This window comes from Perna viridis, chromosome 13 (assembly GCF_037379345.1).
Source record: "Perna viridis isolate PV_CMFRI_1.1 ecotype Kerala chromosome 13, ASM3737934v1, whole genome shotgun sequence".
Classification (NCBI taxonomy): Eukaryota; Metazoa; Mollusca; class Bivalvia; order Mytilida; family Mytilidae; genus Perna; species Perna viridis.
The window spans coordinates 29075410-29094420 of record NC_142457.1 but is presented as its reverse complement, the minus strand read 5'-3'; the positions used below and the strand labels follow the sequence as shown (position 1 = coordinate 29094420).

Below are 19011 nucleotides of genomic sequence, written 5' to 3'. Positions count from 1 at the left end.
AATTAAGATCTAGTCTTCAAATCAACTGAAGATTTGAGGACTCCTTTTGGCCTTGAAAGATATTATGTAATAAATTTGCATTTAGAGAATTTAGTTCTTGCAGTAATGTGTCAAGAAGCATTGGATGTGTGAAACATCTTTCATTTAACACACCCATCAGTCAAAACCTCCATCCTATCATTAATATTTTCAATTAATAAACAGGAAGTGACTAGCAGTGATTTTTAACCAAGTAAAATTGGTGGGAAAATTCAAATTTATAAGAAGTCTCCAGTTTTTGAAAATATTATGTTTATCAAGGAAGTTATTTTCTAAATTGGTTTTATTTGAGTATAACTACAGTGTAGGATAAATACCCTGTTAGTATAGTTTTTTTATGTAAATACAAATTGGAAAGATTTTTAAAGAAATGGGAAAAAAGTTGAAATGGAACAGAATTTATAAATGTATTTGAAGTTCGGTACTATTGAACTATTTATTACAGTTTATACTTCAGAAATCGGTAGTATTATTGACATTCAGTTTATACATCTTAAGAAAAAAAAACAGTTCTAAATGGTATGAAAAATGCAAATGTATGTTTTATTTGACTTCATGTAGTTTTGTTCATGCTTTAGTTCTAACAAAAATAAAAAACATCCAGTGCTTACAGCACTTTGATTTGGAATTACGGCTGTATTTTTATTTGATTTATATCAACAAGTTCTTTCTTTAATATTAATTTGATAATCCAACAGTGCAATGAGTAGTCAGTACTCCTTGACAAAAACTGTAATTGTAACACATGATTTCAAATGCTGAATTTCAATACATACATATATACACATTATTTTAGGCGTGTTTCTCCCTGGACGAATTATGGTTTAATATCAGAAGAAAATAAAAGACATAGTTAGAAAATGGAATCAAAATATTTCCTAAAACACATTTTTTTTGTAAGTTGTTATGATAAAAATTGCCGATTATCTATATCAAATGAATTACTAGTACTATACTTTTCAAACGCTTTGATAACAAATCCATATCAAGATCATGATCGTCACTAATTAGAAACAATCGACGGTCAGATTGGCGACGCTACACACAGCTTTTAGGAACTGACGTTAAATCAAATACTTTGCAGTATAAACCTAAAAGTATTAATGATAGGAATCGACATAGTTACTGTCAGCCATCACACACACACACACACACACATATATATGTGTGTGTGTGTGTGTGTGTGTGTGTGATGGCTGACAGTAACAATAATTATTTTACTGATTTCTATTGCTGGTGAAAAAGAAATCATTGACAACATTATAGCAAATATAAGATAGGGTAACATAAGAAGGTTATTTTGTGAATAGTAAAAGTGCTTTCTGATATTTCTTTTATCATAGACGATACAGAATTCATTGCACCAAAACATTGAAAAGGACTACGTTGATAACTAACAATAGGGTATCCAATGTCTAGTCTGTATATAGAAAAGTACTGAAATAACCTAAATAGATAAGATATAGGAAATAAACACGGAGACGTCAACTGAAACATAATGTTTAGAGTAAGTTCTGGTACAAATTATGCATACTTTTAACCAGTTTTGATATAATGCAATCAATAGTGTATCGATTTACATATTTAAAACATACTACCGGTACGTTAAAATGTAAGAAGTTCCTAAATTGGTCACCACCAAAATTGACATTGCCATAATCAGTAACTGATCATGCATGAAATATTGAAGCATATGCCTACTTCTCTTAAACTTTTTGAACCAAGGTTGATAATCTTTTACGAGCTCAGTTTTTGTTCTAGAGCATTTTCTTTATCTCCCATCTTTACAAGCTTTACAAACGCATTTAGTGCTTGGTACAGTTTAAACCAATAAACGTTATGTTATCATGGTATGTAATATCAATCCCAGTTGTTCCATGCTGTTTTGAGAACCACAGTACATCTCAAGTCATACAATAAAGACACAACCGCTTCATGCCGAAGTATGGTGTGTACGTTTCTATGTAAAGACCCTTATGAGCGAATCAATGTTTTAAAATACCTAAAAACTTATCTTAAACGATTGACAACAAATTCATAACTATATCCCTTACAAATTAGCATATTCAACGATTTTGGCAATTTATTCGATGAGTGTTGAGCTTCCCGTGCTTTGTAAAGACTACTACCATAAAATATGACGACTTAACTACCATTTTTATTGAGTAACTGTTGGTGGTTTTTATTGTTATTCGTCATTAAGTTAAAATATAATGGTGTTGGTTCTTTTGTTTTTAATGATAAAATTTTGAATCTGAAAAAATGTAACTTCAATGATAAAGTTATGACTGGAGTTTCAAGGTACACAATGAAAACAGATATATTCCATATATCAAACTTGCAGTTCGATTTCTAGTTTTCAAAATTCTCCAGTTTTCTACTGGTCATAAGTTTTAAAACTTGGTGAAACTTTAAGAGAAAAAGTATCAATAACGTGTACAATTTCTTAGGAAATTGCCCATGCTCTTAGTGGTAAGTGCAGTCTTTGCCCTTTAATTTTAAGTTTATGATGTTATATGATATTTTATATAGCCGTACGTAGATATCTTTAATTTGAACTTGATGGAAATTAGGCACATACCGTTTCCTCCTTTAGTGGTATCGGAAAAGGGGCTGTTGAGCAAGAAAAATTGTTTATCGCGCAAGTGCGAAAATATTCTTTTCTGTGGCAGCCGGAGTAAAACAAATATTTAGAAATCTACGTCGTTATGTATTGTGGAAATTTTGAATCATAGTTTTTTTTTCTGTGAATGGCTGAGTAAAGAACATTTTTCCCTCAAATTTGGAACTATTTTTTTTCTCAAAATAATCTCAGACCCACCCTCTCCCCCTAGCATAAAACAGATAATCAGTTACAAATATGTTTAAATATAACACAATTTTGTATACAAGGGGTTACATATTAGCTGTTGGACATATTTTCAATTAAACCAATCAATATATAACTAGCAAACTTCTAGGTTTTGTATACAATTTAAAATATTTTTGATACACATTAAATTCATCACTAGTACAGTTTAGATTTACATATGTTAACATATAGGTTGTAGTATAACAAGTAATAATTAAATTTGATTATTAATTTCTCATCTGGGCTAGATAGGTTAAATTCCATTAACTAACTTAATACTGTGATTAACGTTGATCGGTCCGTAGTTCCAATTAAAAAAAAGAATCTTCACTTAAATTGATTAGAAATTAAATAATACGGACTTTCTAAATTGTTAACCAAGTTATGTTCGCATAACCAGTTTTATATTTGGGTTGTGGTTATTTCACATAACATGGCCAAAAAATAAAAACACTCTTTATCAATCGTATGTTTATTCATCGACATCCATATCAGTCTGGAAAACAATCCATAAATCAATACATCTTAAGTGGTTTATATTGAATGTGTTGAGATAAATGATAAACAAAACACGATATGGTTTTAACACCTCCTAGAACCATGCCAGCCATCAGGTACATTGTTGTAATAAAGTTGTTATGAAATATGATATTTAAAACATATGCTCTTTCGTATTCGTTACAGATAGTATAAAAAGAAAATATGCACGACACTATCATTAACGCACTTTTTAAAATTTTGATATTGGCATGAACATGTATATTCTGCATGTGATGTTCTTTTCTTGTTTTGTAGATTTTCACCTTGTTCCTTCTAACTTCCTTACTGCTGCTGCACGGTAACATACTTATGCAACTTTTTTACAATATGCATGTGATCAAAGTTTATCAAATATTGTATTGTGAATTTAGTAGCAAGTATTTACCAAGCCTAAGTCATTTGTATTTTAAAACCGTTGATAATGTCGAAGTGTACACCTTTTATCTAGTTTGTATATAATTTGTTGTATTTTTCCACAGTCGACGTAAACGGCCAACTACAATGTGGGTCTCAGCAAATGTAAGTTTTGATTTGTATTCATTATGACCCAAATTAATGCGTTCTAAAAGCATTTCTGATATAAAAAAAAAAAAGAAGGAGAGACGAATTGGATCTATAGAATTTGTCTAATATCGTTTCAAGGAGGTTTTATACTCAATGAAGTAAGCTGAATGCCATGTGTGTGTGTGTTGTGTTTTTTCATTTGCTGATAAAAACTACATGTATTTCCATCAATCACTTGCAAAATATTCAGTCTTTCACGATGACATTAATTGGGATTAGGGTGTATGGATATATTATATTAGACACAAAAGCGTATTTTTGAAAATTCAGTCCATTATGAACATTTGTAACATCTTTTGTCTCCAGTACGTATACACACGAGACTGACAACCAGCTATTAACTAATATCCTCAATCCAGCACGTGGCCTTTACTTGGATTCAGTTACATCTGTATCTTATTTTCATCCATTGGAAGTAAGTTCATTGTATGTCTTCATTTTGCGTCTAAACATCAAATAAATAGTTTTTTTCTTTTTTTTAAAGACAACAGCAGCAATATGTTAATATGTAATAGCTAGATTGTCAAATAATTAAGAAAAATAATAATAATATTAAATAACGTTTGGAAGACAACTACCAAGATATTAGAAGGAGAGGCAAGGATTTAAAATACACGAATATGGGCCAACTGTAATAAAAATACCTCTCAAAAGTAAAGCCATTAGACCTGAGCAATTATGGAGCCCCCAAAGTAAAACAAGAAGTCAAACCTCCTTTGAATTGAAAAATACAAAAGGAGTTGTACACCTGCGAAGTTGAAGAGTTGCACGTGGAGAAGAATGGAAATTAAATATAAAAGTTAAACATCCCATGTTCTTATGAAATGATTCTGGCAACATAATATTACGTGTACATATGACGCGTGATACCTTTTGTCAGTTTTGTCACGGCAATTAGAATTAATGTGATAACCATACGTAACGAATAGTTCTTGTTTTGCCAAAAGTTAAATAACTCATTGTACAAAGGTGTCCCTTATATAATGTATTGGATACACGTGCGACGATGTCACTGACGTATTTTCTGTTACTAAGTGATAAAGTAATCGCCCATAAAAAAAATCAGACACTGCCATTGTAAAGTGATTCATGGTGTAGAAAAACCCACCTAACAAACAATGCTTTTTCAGGCAATATTTGCTACATTTTCACATAACGATAATTATTTCTGCATTTAGATATCAGATTTCTATTTAGAAAAATCAAACATTTATCTATCACTAACATCAAGCAAATCAAATCAAATCAAATCAGTAACGATAACTCTTGCAAAGTGCCAATTTTATGTGCAATCTATATAATTTTTGTCCCACAAGCGCAACAACAAAATGAAAATAAAGACTGGTTATGTGACCATTGAACCATGAACAAGAAATAAAACAGAATTCGGCGGGTTTTTGACATGCATGATGTCTGATTTTTATAAAGACTGCTACTTAATACTTTCTTCTTGATGATCATACTTGACCTTATTAAATACCGTTTCATGTAAATAGTATGATAAAATGAAATACAGATTGTTTGTAAATAGCCAAGTAAACATCGATGTCTTCAATAAAAATTAAAAAAAAACATGTGACGGTGCATTAACATATGTAATTCTATACAGAATAGAATAGTAGGAACAACATCACGTGTTGTATTTGACAGAAAGACCATCTTCGTTGTTTGACTGACAACCATGGTACCAACCTTTTACTGAGGATGTATAGTCTAGATAGTTTTACTGATGGTTCACCAATATCGCAAGACTTTCTAAAGAAACTAGAACAAGACCTTGAAGCTGCCAAAGACGCTGGTTGGAGTCTTGTGCTAAGGTTTATGTACATTAATGTAAGAAGATTATAATTATCAATGTTTTAAAAAATTCTACAATATTTCTCAAGTGCTGTGTGCAAGGTACTTGGCCGGGTTTTGAAATATACTTATCTTTGTAAATAATACTTGTATACAAATTTACTTATATTTTTCATTAGAAAGATATACATTAGCTTTTTCATGTGATAACATTATATCATATGAACATGTTAAACAGAGAATGAAAGATGTAATGATTATGGTGTTCATTTTCCTAAAGATTTGGAAAATTGAGAACTGTGTCAAAAAAGTAAAAACAAGTTCAAATTGCAATAATTATTGTGTTGGTGAAACAAGAACTCACTGAAGAAGTAGTACCTTTTTAGCTTATCTGGTCGTAGGCCATGTGAGCTATTGTCATCACTTGGCGTCCGGTCGTCGTCGTCCTTAACATTGATTCAAACATCTTCTCTACAACAACTGAATGGATTTGGATGAAAATGACTGTTCTTTAGAGTACCCTGCGCAAAATGATCGTTTTTGTATATATCTCCAAAACTGTTAGGTTTAAATTCTTGGTGTAAAAGTGTTTACTATGATGAGATCTTTCTGTGGTCAAATTTTTGTGAAAATATGTTGCCCCATGTTGTAGTTATAGCCCCTTTTGGACGTTTTTTGCTGTTTTGATTTTATTACTTAAAATCTCCTCAGAAACTACCATAGGGATTTCAATGGAAGTCGGTATTACTGTTTTTTAGGTTATCCTGAACAATATGACTGCTTGGATTTTTTTGGATCGATGAAAAATCATGGCCGTCGTTGCTAAAAATAGAACATAAAGGGTCAAACAGCAGTTGGTATTACCGTTATCCTGCACCACTGTTTGTTTTTTGATTGGTTCAGAATTCTTTCATTAGTTATTTTTTTCTCCGTAAAAATATCCACAAAGAAAGTGATTCCTTGTATAAAAAGTGAAATAAACACTTTTAAAAAAGAAATAATCTAGACAAGTACATTAAAGACATCAGAAATAATGTTCCATAGAAGAAAATGTATATTTGAATTGTAGTGAACCTAACAGTTATTATTGGTAATAACATAATACGGTCGATAGTAAAGTTATCGTCTGTATCCAATTCATTACATGAATGTTAACGTTGGAAATGGACAAGCTTTTATTGTTTTTTATACAGAGTCTTGACAGCCAGTATAACCCACAGTCAGAACCGACTATAACCCAGATCCAGAATCACATAAGACAGTTAGCACCAATTCTAAACAAGTACAATGGCGTGGTTGTCGCGGTTCAAGCAGGATTTCATGGCGAATACGGTAAGTTAAGTATAGTTCAATATAAGAATCATGCAGACATTTTTATTGCACAATTTAAGTCCGGGTATATTTTCACATTTTTATTTTTATACAATCTAGCAATCATTTCTTTTCTTCTTCAGGGTTGGAAATTTGCATGACAGGGTTAGTTAAATTGATGCAAGAAATACATATATGCTTTTAACAGAAATAAATAAATAATGCAAAATACTAATATATCAAGGGTGTAACTTAGAATTTTACATTTAAAAAAGTCAAGGAAAAATCGGTACACTCCACAAAGTATATTAAGTTTTAGATTCATGTACTTTTTTAACTTAGCATTAGTTGTATCAAAATATATTTCGAAAAATGATTTTATACCTGGTTTCACTTCATAAATACTTAGGTTTATGGTATACCCCGGGAACAAACAGTACCCAACAGGACACAACCATTATAAGTACATTACTTCAGAATCTTCAAATGTAAGTCCTTTAAATGTCAGAATGTTTGAAATAGATTTATTTATTTACCAAAAGGTATAAATTTGTAGTAGTAACTAATTATGCTATTTGCGTCATATAAAATGTATTTTTGTATCAATTTGTTGTGCTGGCAATAAGTCGAAATTGCATACTTTATAAGGTCTACGATGGTTGTTTCTGTATCATTTTCTTTGTTTTGGTTCAATTTTTATTTCTTTTGTCTTTTTATTGTATTAACTATTGAACAATGTCATTAACAAAATTGCATTTAAGGCCAATACAAGTTGCACACCCAGCCTATAAGTTAAAATCTAGCCCCATGGTAGACAGAAGCCAAATCGGTGAGTGTTGTGTACTATAAAGACCTTTCTATCATTTAAAATGTCAATTTTTAATTACCACTATTTATATCAACACATCGTTAAGTATTCCCTCTGCCGTTCATCACCATGTATATTTTAATTTTTGGATTGTTTGGGGACAGACTAGGAAGAAGCGAAAAACTGTCAAAATTTGAAAAACAATCATGATACATTTTTGTTATTGTATTTCAAATCATTTCCCAGTCATGGAGCCTGAATGAAATATATCATATTTACATTATATTATTATATTTTGGGAACTATATCAATCTGAACTTGAACTATAGACCCAACGACGATAAAGACCGTGATAGTAACAAGCTTAAAGTAATGCAGAATATCAAAAACCTATCAAAAGTCTTGTTACAAGCTGACCAAATTAAATGATAAACGTCTAAGTTCATTTTAAAAAACACACTGGTCGATTATGTTTGTTATTAAAGGACATTATCACGAATGTCTGCTGGGAGGTGACGCAAACAACATAATATCTGCATTCCCTGATTTATCAAAAGACCAAGGAGCATTTACCACCATGAAGATCGATACAGCATTGATTGGCGGGAAAACATGTCATCCAGGAGACACAACAAATCCACCGAGGTAAAGTTCAAAGTACAAAGTTGTTTAAAACACCAGTTATGAATTCTTGGTTATTTCAAATATGGCATGAAATTAAATTGAACAACAAACAACATTAAGTAGCTCCTTTTTTACCTTCTTTAAGCAGATGATTCATTCTTCTATTCTACAGCAAATCATGAAAGAAAAGATGGATGTCAGTGAGACAACCATCCTAGCAGTCATGTGCAATTTAAAACATAGAAATGTTTTGTTTTGTTTTTTCTTTTAAACAGAAATTTGTGCCCTCAGTCGGAGCAGTTATTCAACGATCTACATTTAACTTACCTAAATGGATTAGAACCCGATGAAACAGTGAAGAACTATGATAAATATGGCTGCCTTGAAAAGATTTTCAATACACTTGGGTACCGCCTAGCTCTAGAATCAGTACGTAAGTTGTAGGATTTATTATCTTTTTCTGTATATGCGTATTATGAAGGTTTGACCACGCTTTTTTATTCATTTGTGGTACTAAATGATATTTGCAGACGGTTAGACACAAGAGAATCGCATTTGAATACATGCGTAAAATGCGAAAATCTTATAGCAATTGTGATTAAACAAATTTACACTAACACATTAACAAGAGGATCCTAGGAGCCTGAATCGCTCACCTGGTTAAAGTTTGTCTTTCAAGAGCAATAAATTTAACAAGAAATTGTCCAACAATTTTGACTCAAGAAGACTTTGGTAGGACTTATTATAAGGATCGTTTCATCAATTGAAAGTTTCTTTCAATCTATTACTGTTGTCAAGATATTGGTTGAAAACTGTAAAAAAACATCATTTTTCATCTTTCGAGGGCAATGACTCTTATAAGAAGTCGCTTGATAATTTTGATCTCTGAAGACTTTTGAAGGAGTAATCAATGGAACCAAGGTTATAGCGGTAATCAAAAGAGTGTAATCCAGGGACAAAGACCAGACATAGAAAACACACAAACACAACAAAGAACATAAAGCAAATAAAATCAAACATACAAAGTAACAAAAGCAAATGAGCAACTCGGACTCCACTAAAAACTGGGAGCTTGGACCAGGTGCACCGGTTGGGTATGCTTTCTCTGGTTTTTTTTTTCTAGAAACACCGGCCGAGTTGCTCATAAAAAGTCAAGTCCAGGGTAGACAAACGAGGAACGAAAATCTATGACCCGATGAATAAATCAGTTTTCGTGGTGCAGATGGATACACTACAATGATCCACGAGATCATGATGACGACTATAAAACATCTGTAGTGAATGCCTTATAATAAAGTTCTGTGCAGGATACCCAAGGGAACATTCATACTTGGTTTGAATTGGGCAAGTAGTGTCAAAGGAGAAAATTTTGAAAGAAATAACATTAGACATAGCAAAAAAACGTCAAAAAATGCAATAACCCCAACATTGCATAACAGATTAAAATGAAAATTTGACAACAGATAGATCTCATCATACTGAACATTTGTAGTCGTGTCAAAATGTGGCTAAACCTAACGGTTGTAGAAATATATGCGAAAAACTACTGACTGACCCCTATGTTCTATTTTTAGTAACAGCGGTCATGTTCTTTTGAAAGATTGAAAGATAAAAAAATCCCTACAACAGTTATATGCAGAATATCCCAAGAAACATTCATACCAAGTTTAGTTCCATTTGGTCGAGTAGTGTCAGAGGAGAAGATATTTGAAAGACTTAACATTAAAAATAGCAAAAAGACCTCGAAAAAGGGAAATAACTCCAACATCGCTTAACAAATTAAAATGAAAATTTGACCTCAAATAGATCTCACCATTTTAATTTAGTCAGAATTTGGCTAAACTTAACGGTTTTGGAGATATATGCGAAAAACTACTGTCTGACCCCCCTATGTTCTATTTTTAGTAACGGTGGTCATGTTTTTTGACAAATTAAAAAATCCCTACATCAGTTCTATGAATGATACCCAAGGAACATTCATTCCAAATTTGGTTGCAATTGGTCAAGTAGTGTCAGAAAAGAAGAGTTTTGAAAAATTGTTAACGGCGAGACGACGACGGACGCCAAGTGATGGCAATAGCCCACATGGCCTTCGGCTATAAACGTTTCAAACTCTTATATAAGGATAACAAATAATTTTTCGAACACTAATCCAATTCATAATCAAGTCAATTCAAAAATCAACTCGACAAAATACCAGTAGTAGAAAATAGTATAAATAGCAAGGTGATACATGTTAACTTAGTAAGGTCAAGATATCTTTCAAAATTAAGACGTGCATGTTGAAATAGCGCCAATTATCTCTACAAGGAATAATGAAATTCATAATATTGAAGATATTTTAGTGTCTTATTTACTTTGACTGATTATTTGTTTCAATTTAAATAAAGCTTATAATATTTCTCTTACAGGTATCCTTACCTACAATGGCGAGTACTACAGGGCAAGCTTGTATTGCAGTCAATATATCAAACAGAGGATACGCTGCACCGATCCGTCACTATAACGTGTCATTTGTCCTACAGAATACCGTTGATAGAAGGTAGGAACATATGTCTCAGTGTCAAAGGGTTTCCGTTAGCTCCATTCGTCCTACAGAATACCGCTGATAGAAGGTAGGAACATATGTCTCAGTGTCAAGGGTTTTCTTTTAGCTCCATTCGTCCTAAAGAATACCGCTGATAGAAGGTAGGAACATGTCTCAGTATCAAGGGGTTTGCGGTAGCTCCATTCGTCCTACAGAATACTGATTACAGAAGTTAGGAACACATTCTCAATGTCACGAAGTCTCTATTAGCTCAATTTGATGCACATAATACTGTTTACAGATGCTAGGGAAGTATTTCTCAGTGTTAAAGGGTCTCTGTCAGCACTATTTAACTTATATAATACCGATGACATAATATATACCGCTGCCAGATTCTCAGCATTAACGGGTCTCTGTTAGCTCCTTTCTGCCGTCAGAAAGCAGGAACATTATCCTCATCGTTTTGGGTCTCTGTTAGCTCAATTCATCCCACAGAATACCGATGACAGAAGGTAGGTTCATTATTCTCAGTGCTAAGGGGTCTCTGTTAGCTCCATTCGTCCTACACAATACCACTGAGAGAAGGTATGAAAAAATCTCTCACTGTCAAGGAGTTTCTGTTAGCTCTTTTTTTGACGTACACAATACCGCTGACAGAAGGTAGGGAAATATTTCTCAACTTAAGGGGTCTCTGTTAACTCCAGTCGTCCTACACAGTACTGCTGAAAGAAGGTATGAAAATATTTGTATCAGTGTCAAAGGGTTGCTGTTTGTGGGGTCGCAGAAATATCCCACAGTCTCACACATAAAAGTTTGCAGTTGTCTCTGAGTTTAAATTTCTCTGTGTAAACGTTGCTACAATTCAATCACGTAAAACTACCTGTGTTGTTTAACCTTTAAATTGAACGGTCTTAGTTACACTTCTCTGTTTTCAGTAAGATATACGAAGCTCCCGTTAGATCCGACACTGCCAAATGGTTCCCTGGAAACGAGGCAAAAGTATCAGCAACATTTGATCTTCCATCTAGTATTCCTGTTGGTAAATATGAGGTACGATTTCGATATACTTATATTTTTATTAAGATTCATAAATATTTGAACTTCAGTAGTTTATATGAAAATTATTTTAAAGTCCCTACCCGTATTTGGACACAATACATTAATATGTTTGATGAGATGAGTGAGAAATAATATTTTTTTTTAATATATATGTGTATAGAAATTGTATTCCTCTGTTTTCATTTAATGTTTACAGGTATTTTTAAAAATTTCCGAACCTAAGTTTGAGAACAACACAGATTACAACGTTCTACTGTCAAATTCCAATCCGAAATACTCTGTTACTAATGGCCTTAATAAACTAGGGTATACTCAGGTATGTAGGTGCATGACCAGGTTATAAAATACAATATTAATATTGCAAATTTCTATATGCAATATATGTATTTCAAAGAGTAACAAGAGTAACCTTTCATCAGCAGCATTACAATCAAATACATTATACATAGGAAGATCTAAATTAAAACAAAAACACTGATACAAGAAGTACTCAAAACATACATTTGAAAATAGGAAGTCAAATTCAGCACAAACAGGTTCTACCATCTGCAATACAAGAACTGAACCAATCCTATGTTTTCTATGATTTTTAAAATTTGTAATACTGACAATTTTGACAAAAAATGCTTGATATAATTCGGGGTCAGACAAGACTCACTACTGGTCTGGTTAATACAATCAGAGACCTTTCATCCACCAGCGGTGGCATCCACCTATTGGTTATAACATACAAAATTACCAACCAAGGTGTATGTTATGCTCAACTTTACCAGAACATGATCGTTGTATTAAATGATCCTGTAACATGTAACTTTGATGTTAGAAGATTTATGTAAGTACATGATGATTTAATCTGAAAACCTAACGATCCACCATAATGACAGACATGTTTTGGTAAAGTTTTGTTACACGCATATTTGTTAATGCATCTGCTAAATTTGAATTACCTGTTTTATTCGGGGACAGACATACATATATCATGCTATGCGAAGGTAAATTTAACAGCCAATTCAGAAAATTCGATAATTCTGATTATATACAGTATTAGTTCTGAAGGAAACTAATCTTACAATTTGGATAAGCAAAATTTAAATCTCTAGATTGCTAGTAATGGAAACCCGGGTAACCATGTGACAACAACTTCATCATTAAAACCATGGCAACTGCCAACGGTAACCAGTAATCCAAGAAAATGGCAAAAAAGTAAGATTTGTTTTCTTTTAAATGCATGTTTACATCAATCCATAATTCACTGGGGGTAAAGCGGATAACCGAAGGAGGATCGATATTCGTGTGAGAATATTTTTTCTTTAATAAAGTTGTCTATTCAAATTATTCAACAACAAAAATATGACCGATATTCTTACCTTGTAATTTCTTATTAATCATACATTTTACCCATGTACTTCCCGCTACAAACATTAAGCATTGATGAATGACTGACTATTTGTCATATTTATTTGGTTGTATAACTTGAATAGACAAATTAATTTAAGAAAAATATTTTACCAGAATTTCAATCCGCCATCTTGGGATGACTGTAATAGTTGTTACGGTCAACCGCCCTAACCCAATGATAATTATGAATCTGTAAATACAGTTAATAATCAATATGTACAAAGTACCTATCATTTAGAAATGTTATTTGAATACGATGCATAATGCGCATGAGATATAAGTGATATAAATCATTAAAGACACATATTGAAATATATATTTCTTTTTTCAAACTAAACTACGTTAATCATTCAAGATACGAGGTCTTGTCTTCAACTTCCAAATGGTCCACCATCCTCAAACACCGGAAATACCGCAAGTTCAACGCCATCTACGTCGGTCACAGCATCGCCTGTTACATCAATGACAACTACGATCCTCCCACTTCCATTTGTTCCGTTTATCAATAACACTGACAGTAAGTAGACAAGGATAATAACAGCTACTTATTGTTTTTCACAATAACCCGTCTGTAATATTTATAAATACTTCGCACCTAGTATATTTATGACAGCTCTGATTTCTGTTATAAAATTCAGTTAGGCGTTTAAGTCTTTAGATACAAAAAATAATATTCTTCACTGAACTAAACAAATATTTTTTTTTCTAAATATTCAATTTATTTTTAGGTGTTACTAATGAAATGTTACTCCTAGAAGCGCATGTATTCAAATTTAGAAGACTTGTATTTTGTGTTCTTAAAGAATTGAGAAGCAGATAAAATCTTAAAATGCAATTGAGTTATAATTGTATAACGAAGTAATATGTACTGCAATATGTTTTCTTTTTAATATCAATGCAATTCCATATTATTCTTAGTTAAAAATATTGAAAAGACAGCAGTAAAGCTTTTCGTTTCATGTGCTGTCTCTTTTTATTTTTACTATAATTCAGATATTGAAAAATGTAGAAAACTAGACACCGTTAGAGCCTTGCTACAGTTTACATATATCACTAATACGTCATTACCAGACTGTCCAAATTCGTCTTCGCGTGCATCACCGGAAGCTATACCAGTCAATTTCTGTAATGCCCCAACAAACACAATACAATGGCGACCAAAAGGAAGGGTAAGACTATTGTTCACATCTATAAATATAAAGGTCTCTCTTACCACTTCCGGGTTAAATACATCCACTATGTAGTATCAAAAACACACTGAATCTTGGTCTATGAATTTTAAGAGTTTTAAGTCATGATATTTGAGTTCATAATCCGATCAGAAGATGTCAAAATAAAGCAGAGAATGTGTGCTTTAAAATCATATTTGTAATTTATTTATTTATTACAAAAGGGTATGAATATCGTTTACATGTGTGTTATTTGCCTCCAGGCGGCCAGTTAGCAGGAAGGGAAAAATGTGGATTTTCAGTATTTTTTATTGAAGTAAATTTCTACGAGTATCGTATCGTAAGCATAATGATTTTGAAAGCTTTATTTTCCCAGCTTTGCAATGGTATGCAACTTTAAGATTTCATTTGTCCTGGGAATTCACAGTGAAACTTTGAAAATTACTTTTTTTACTATGTGTAGTAATCTAAACGTAAGAAGTGGTTAGTGAGACCATATGTTAAATTATGGCATATTTCATTGAAATGCAAAATTTAATGAAAATTGCCTTTCCTGGTCATTATTTTTATTTTTTCCATAAAATCAGTATAGTGATATTGGTAATCTAACTAAAATGAAATAGGTACACTGTGCAAGATATTGTGAAAAACAACATAACAAACAAGATTTTTATCAGTAAACATGACTCGTAACTTGACATCATTCCTGATATACCTAACGTCACTATTTTGGGGTATCAAATGGGTATGCTAAGCTAGCTAAAATTGTAATTTTATATATTTGAAGGGAAAATATCACTGAGGGCATGCTTTTGAAATGGCCATTTCTTCGTAGTCCCATGTCTGATTTTGATAGTTATGGTCTTATTAGACTAAACAACATCACAAGCTTTCATAAAATGAACAAAAAGAAAAAAATGTTAAATCATAAAATGTTCATAAGGTCTCATTTACCACTTCCGGGTCAAATGACCCCCACCCCACACATTAATATAGTTTACATGTGTAAGCAATTTGCTTCCTTTCTGTCAGTTAGCAGTAAAAGTAAAAATGTGGATATTCTGTATTAGTTATTAAAGTAAATTTTGTGAAGGATTTCTATGATCACTGTACCATTTGCATAAGGATTTTGAAATCCTTATTTTTCAAGCTTCGCAATGGTTTGCAACTTTAATATTTAATTTGTCATGGAAATTCACAGTGAAATTTTGAAAATTACTTTTTAACATTAAAGGTATATGTAAATGTTATAAGTTGTTAGTGAGACCAAAATTGTTTCAAGTGTTGCTTTCACTTATGGGGGAAATATAGTTCCTTGAGGGCTAATTTGTGGCTCACTTATATGCTACTTCCTGCTTATGCAAACGTTAACACAGATGATTGTATGCTACTCCCACATAATATAAACAACAACTTTATTGTTGTATTAGGTAAATAACAACTAATGTGGCTATATGCTTCTCCCTGATAAGGTAAACAAGAAGTTAGGTTATTGTGTGCTACTCTCTGATTAGGTAAACAAGAACTACGGTGGTTTTATGCTACTCCCTGATATGGTAAACGGGAACTCAGGTTGTTGTATGTTACTCTCTGGTAAGGTAAACAAAACTGCGACGGATATATGATACACAAAGATTATGTACATGAAAACGCAAATAGTTGCATACTGATGAGGTAAACGATAACTCAGGTTTTATGCTAATCCCTGGAAAGGTAACAAGGAATTTTGTTTGTGGTATGCTTCTCCCCGAAAAGCTAAACAATAACTTAGGTAGTTGTTTGCCACTCTCAAATCAGGTTGTATGTTACTTCCTGGTAAGATAGACAATTACTCAAGTGGCTGTATGCTACTCCCCGACAAGTTAAAGACAACAGGTTCTTGTTTGTTACTTTCTGATAACATAAACAGGATCTCAGGTTGATGTATAATGTAAACGAATACACAGGTTGGTACTCCCCTAAAAGCTAATCAAGAACTTATGTGGCTATATACTACCCCATTATAATGTAAACGCAAACGTATGTGGTAATATGCTTCTCCTTGGTAAGGTAAACAAAAACTCAGATTGTATGCTCTACTATCTGGTAAGGTTAATAGGAATTTAGGTTGTTGTATGCTACTCTCCGAAAAAATAAATGAGAACTCAGATTGTTGTCTGCTACTCCATGATAACGTAAACAAGAGCTCATGTCGCTATATGCTACTCCACAATAAGGTAAACAAAAACTCAAATTGTTGTATGCTACTACTTGATAAGGTAACCAAGAATTCAGATTGTTTTATGCTACTCCATGATAGGTAAAAAAAAAACTTAAATTGTTGTATGCTACTCATTGATAATTAAACAAACAACTCAAATCGTTATATGCTACTCCTTGATAAGGTAAACAAGAACGCAGGTTGTTGTATACTACTCCTTGATAAGGTAAACAAGAACGCTGGTTGTTGTATACTACTTCTTGATAAGGTAAACAAGAACTCAGGTTGTTTTACGCTACTCCATGATAGGGTAAACAAGAACTCGGGTTAATCGTTGTTTTCTTACGTCCTATCTACGCCATATATTAACAAAGTTTAAAAGGAGTGATTGTTGCATGTACATGTTTGTGCCATATTGACGAAAAATGCTGTGTTACGGACATGGATTGATCTCGTGAGGTGCACAATGAAAGTTGGTTTTCTTTGGAGACGCATACTTTAAGGAGAACAATCATAGGAAACAACGAGAAGAGACGAATATATGCGGCATCTTATATACAAAATGTTTGAATTGCATTTCATTTTTTGTTAAGGTAATTGATAACTGTGAGAAAATCCCTATGTATGCAAGAGTGGCTGTTTTTAGTAGCCTGAATTATTACGACTATGACACTGCTGTAAGAAAATGTGGGGTTTTCCTTGGATGTTTGAAAGATGGGTCAAAGATTACAGGAGTAAAGGTTAGTTTGGTTAATATTTCAGGGGTCAAATAACATATAACCAATTCAAAGACTGACAAAAGATAAATGAAACAATATAAAGTAATACTACTCTATAAAAAAAGGAGCAACTAAGAGTATGTAAAAAAGGTACACAAATAGTTCTCAAGAATCCTCTCGTAAACGCTTGTTCTATAACGATTTTACTGTCTTTCAAATTATCATGTCCGGCCGATGAATATCATATAACGTATTCCAAAAAATAAAACCACTTTATTTTTTTAGAATATGGGTATATACTAATCTTACTTTGAAGTCCAACTATTAAGAATTAAGATACGGGCGGAAATCAATAGAATATATACCATAGAGAAAAAAGACATACACAACAAAGAAAATAAAATAACCAAATCAACTCGCACAAAGAAACAAAAGTAATCGATCAACCTGGATTTCACAAAGACTGGACCAGGTGCTCCGATAGGGCGAGCGTTCTCTGTGTTTCTAGAAACACCCGCCGAGCAAATTGCTTATAAAATGTCACGTCCGGAGTAGACGGAAGAGGGAATGAGAACTATTTAAGGCAGTAGTCAAAAGGCAAGTCCGTATAAAAATGAGCCAAACAAGTTAAAAACCAGAAAGTTGGAAACCACCGCAATGGTCCTGATTTGGTATAGGCATTTAAAAATGTAGGGTGGTTGTACACTATTTCCTGATAAGACAAGCAATAAGTCATGTAATTGTATAAAGTAATGCTGTAAAATTTCAATATTGCACTAATCAATACGGCTTTTATCGTTACAATTAATATTGTCTACACGTATGTTATACTGTTATATTTGCGTCTTCGCAATTTTCTTCATTTTTAGAACAATTCGAATTTGTTACTAGAGGTTTTTTTTAATATCTTGATTTATGTACGTAGTTTAAACGTAAATCCTTTAAGACACAACCTTCGGTCAATTGTGAAAAGTTTGTAATGTAAATCTGTGTCTCCTACATATATAAACCGGATGTTTACTGAATCGTGAATCTTTATTCATAGCTGTCATTTGTAGGTTAAATATATTTACTGCTCCATTCAGTAAAACGTGTTTTTGCCCAAATTTAGGATAGTGTGTGACTATTTGACCCACCTGAGTATCCATATGGACAGTTGGTCAGTTTTATTTCTGTGAATAATTTTAAGACGTATGAGAAACAAACAGACGAGATTTGCAAAAGTCAAACCGCACAATTCAGACTGACTTAATCTGTCATGTACATTTTTGTCTTCAGATTGGTATGCAGTTGTGTGGACGACCCTTTGATATTGAAAACGCCAAATTTTCAAACGAGAAGAATCTTCTAAACCTCTATGTGTTTTGAGTACAATAAAATTCTGTCAATGATGTATTTTGTTCTG

General features: G+C 32.5%; 1 protein-coding gene across 1 annotated transcript; it reads left to right on the top strand.

The window, feature by feature from the left end:
* Window positions 1–1452: 1452 nt before the first annotated feature.
* LOC148600245 (uncharacterized) lies at window positions 1453–18997 on the top strand. The gene is made up of 18 exons (XM_088557217.1): window positions 1453–1546; window positions 3686–3728; window positions 3910–3949; window positions 4301–4409; window positions 5645–5827; window positions 6985–7123; window positions 7512–7590; window positions 7864–7931; window positions 8396–8555; window positions 8810–8963; window positions 10946–11076; window positions 11997–12111; window positions 12317–12436; window positions 13221–13323; window positions 13874–14035; window positions 14512–14687; window positions 17481–17627; window positions 18885–18997. The coding sequence occupies exons 1-18, from the start codon at window positions 1538–1540 to the stop codon at window positions 18972–18974; spliced, it is 2028 nt and encodes a 675-aa protein (XP_088413343.1). The 5' UTR covers window positions 1453–1537; the 3' UTR covers window positions 18975–18997.
* Window positions 18998–19011: the final 14 nt, after the last annotated feature.

Excerpts from the sequence above, each read along its gene's own strand:
- LOC148600245 (XM_088557217.1), top strand. Across the intron at positions 7,124-7,511 it reads AGGATTTCATGGCGAATACG|GTTTATGGTATACCCCGGGA; the intron begins GTAAGTTAAGTA and ends ATAAATACTTAG. Across the intron at positions 8,964-10,945 it reads ACCGCCTAGCTCTAGAATCA|GTATCCTTACCTACAATGGC; the intron begins GTACGTAAGTTG and ends TTTCTCTTACAG.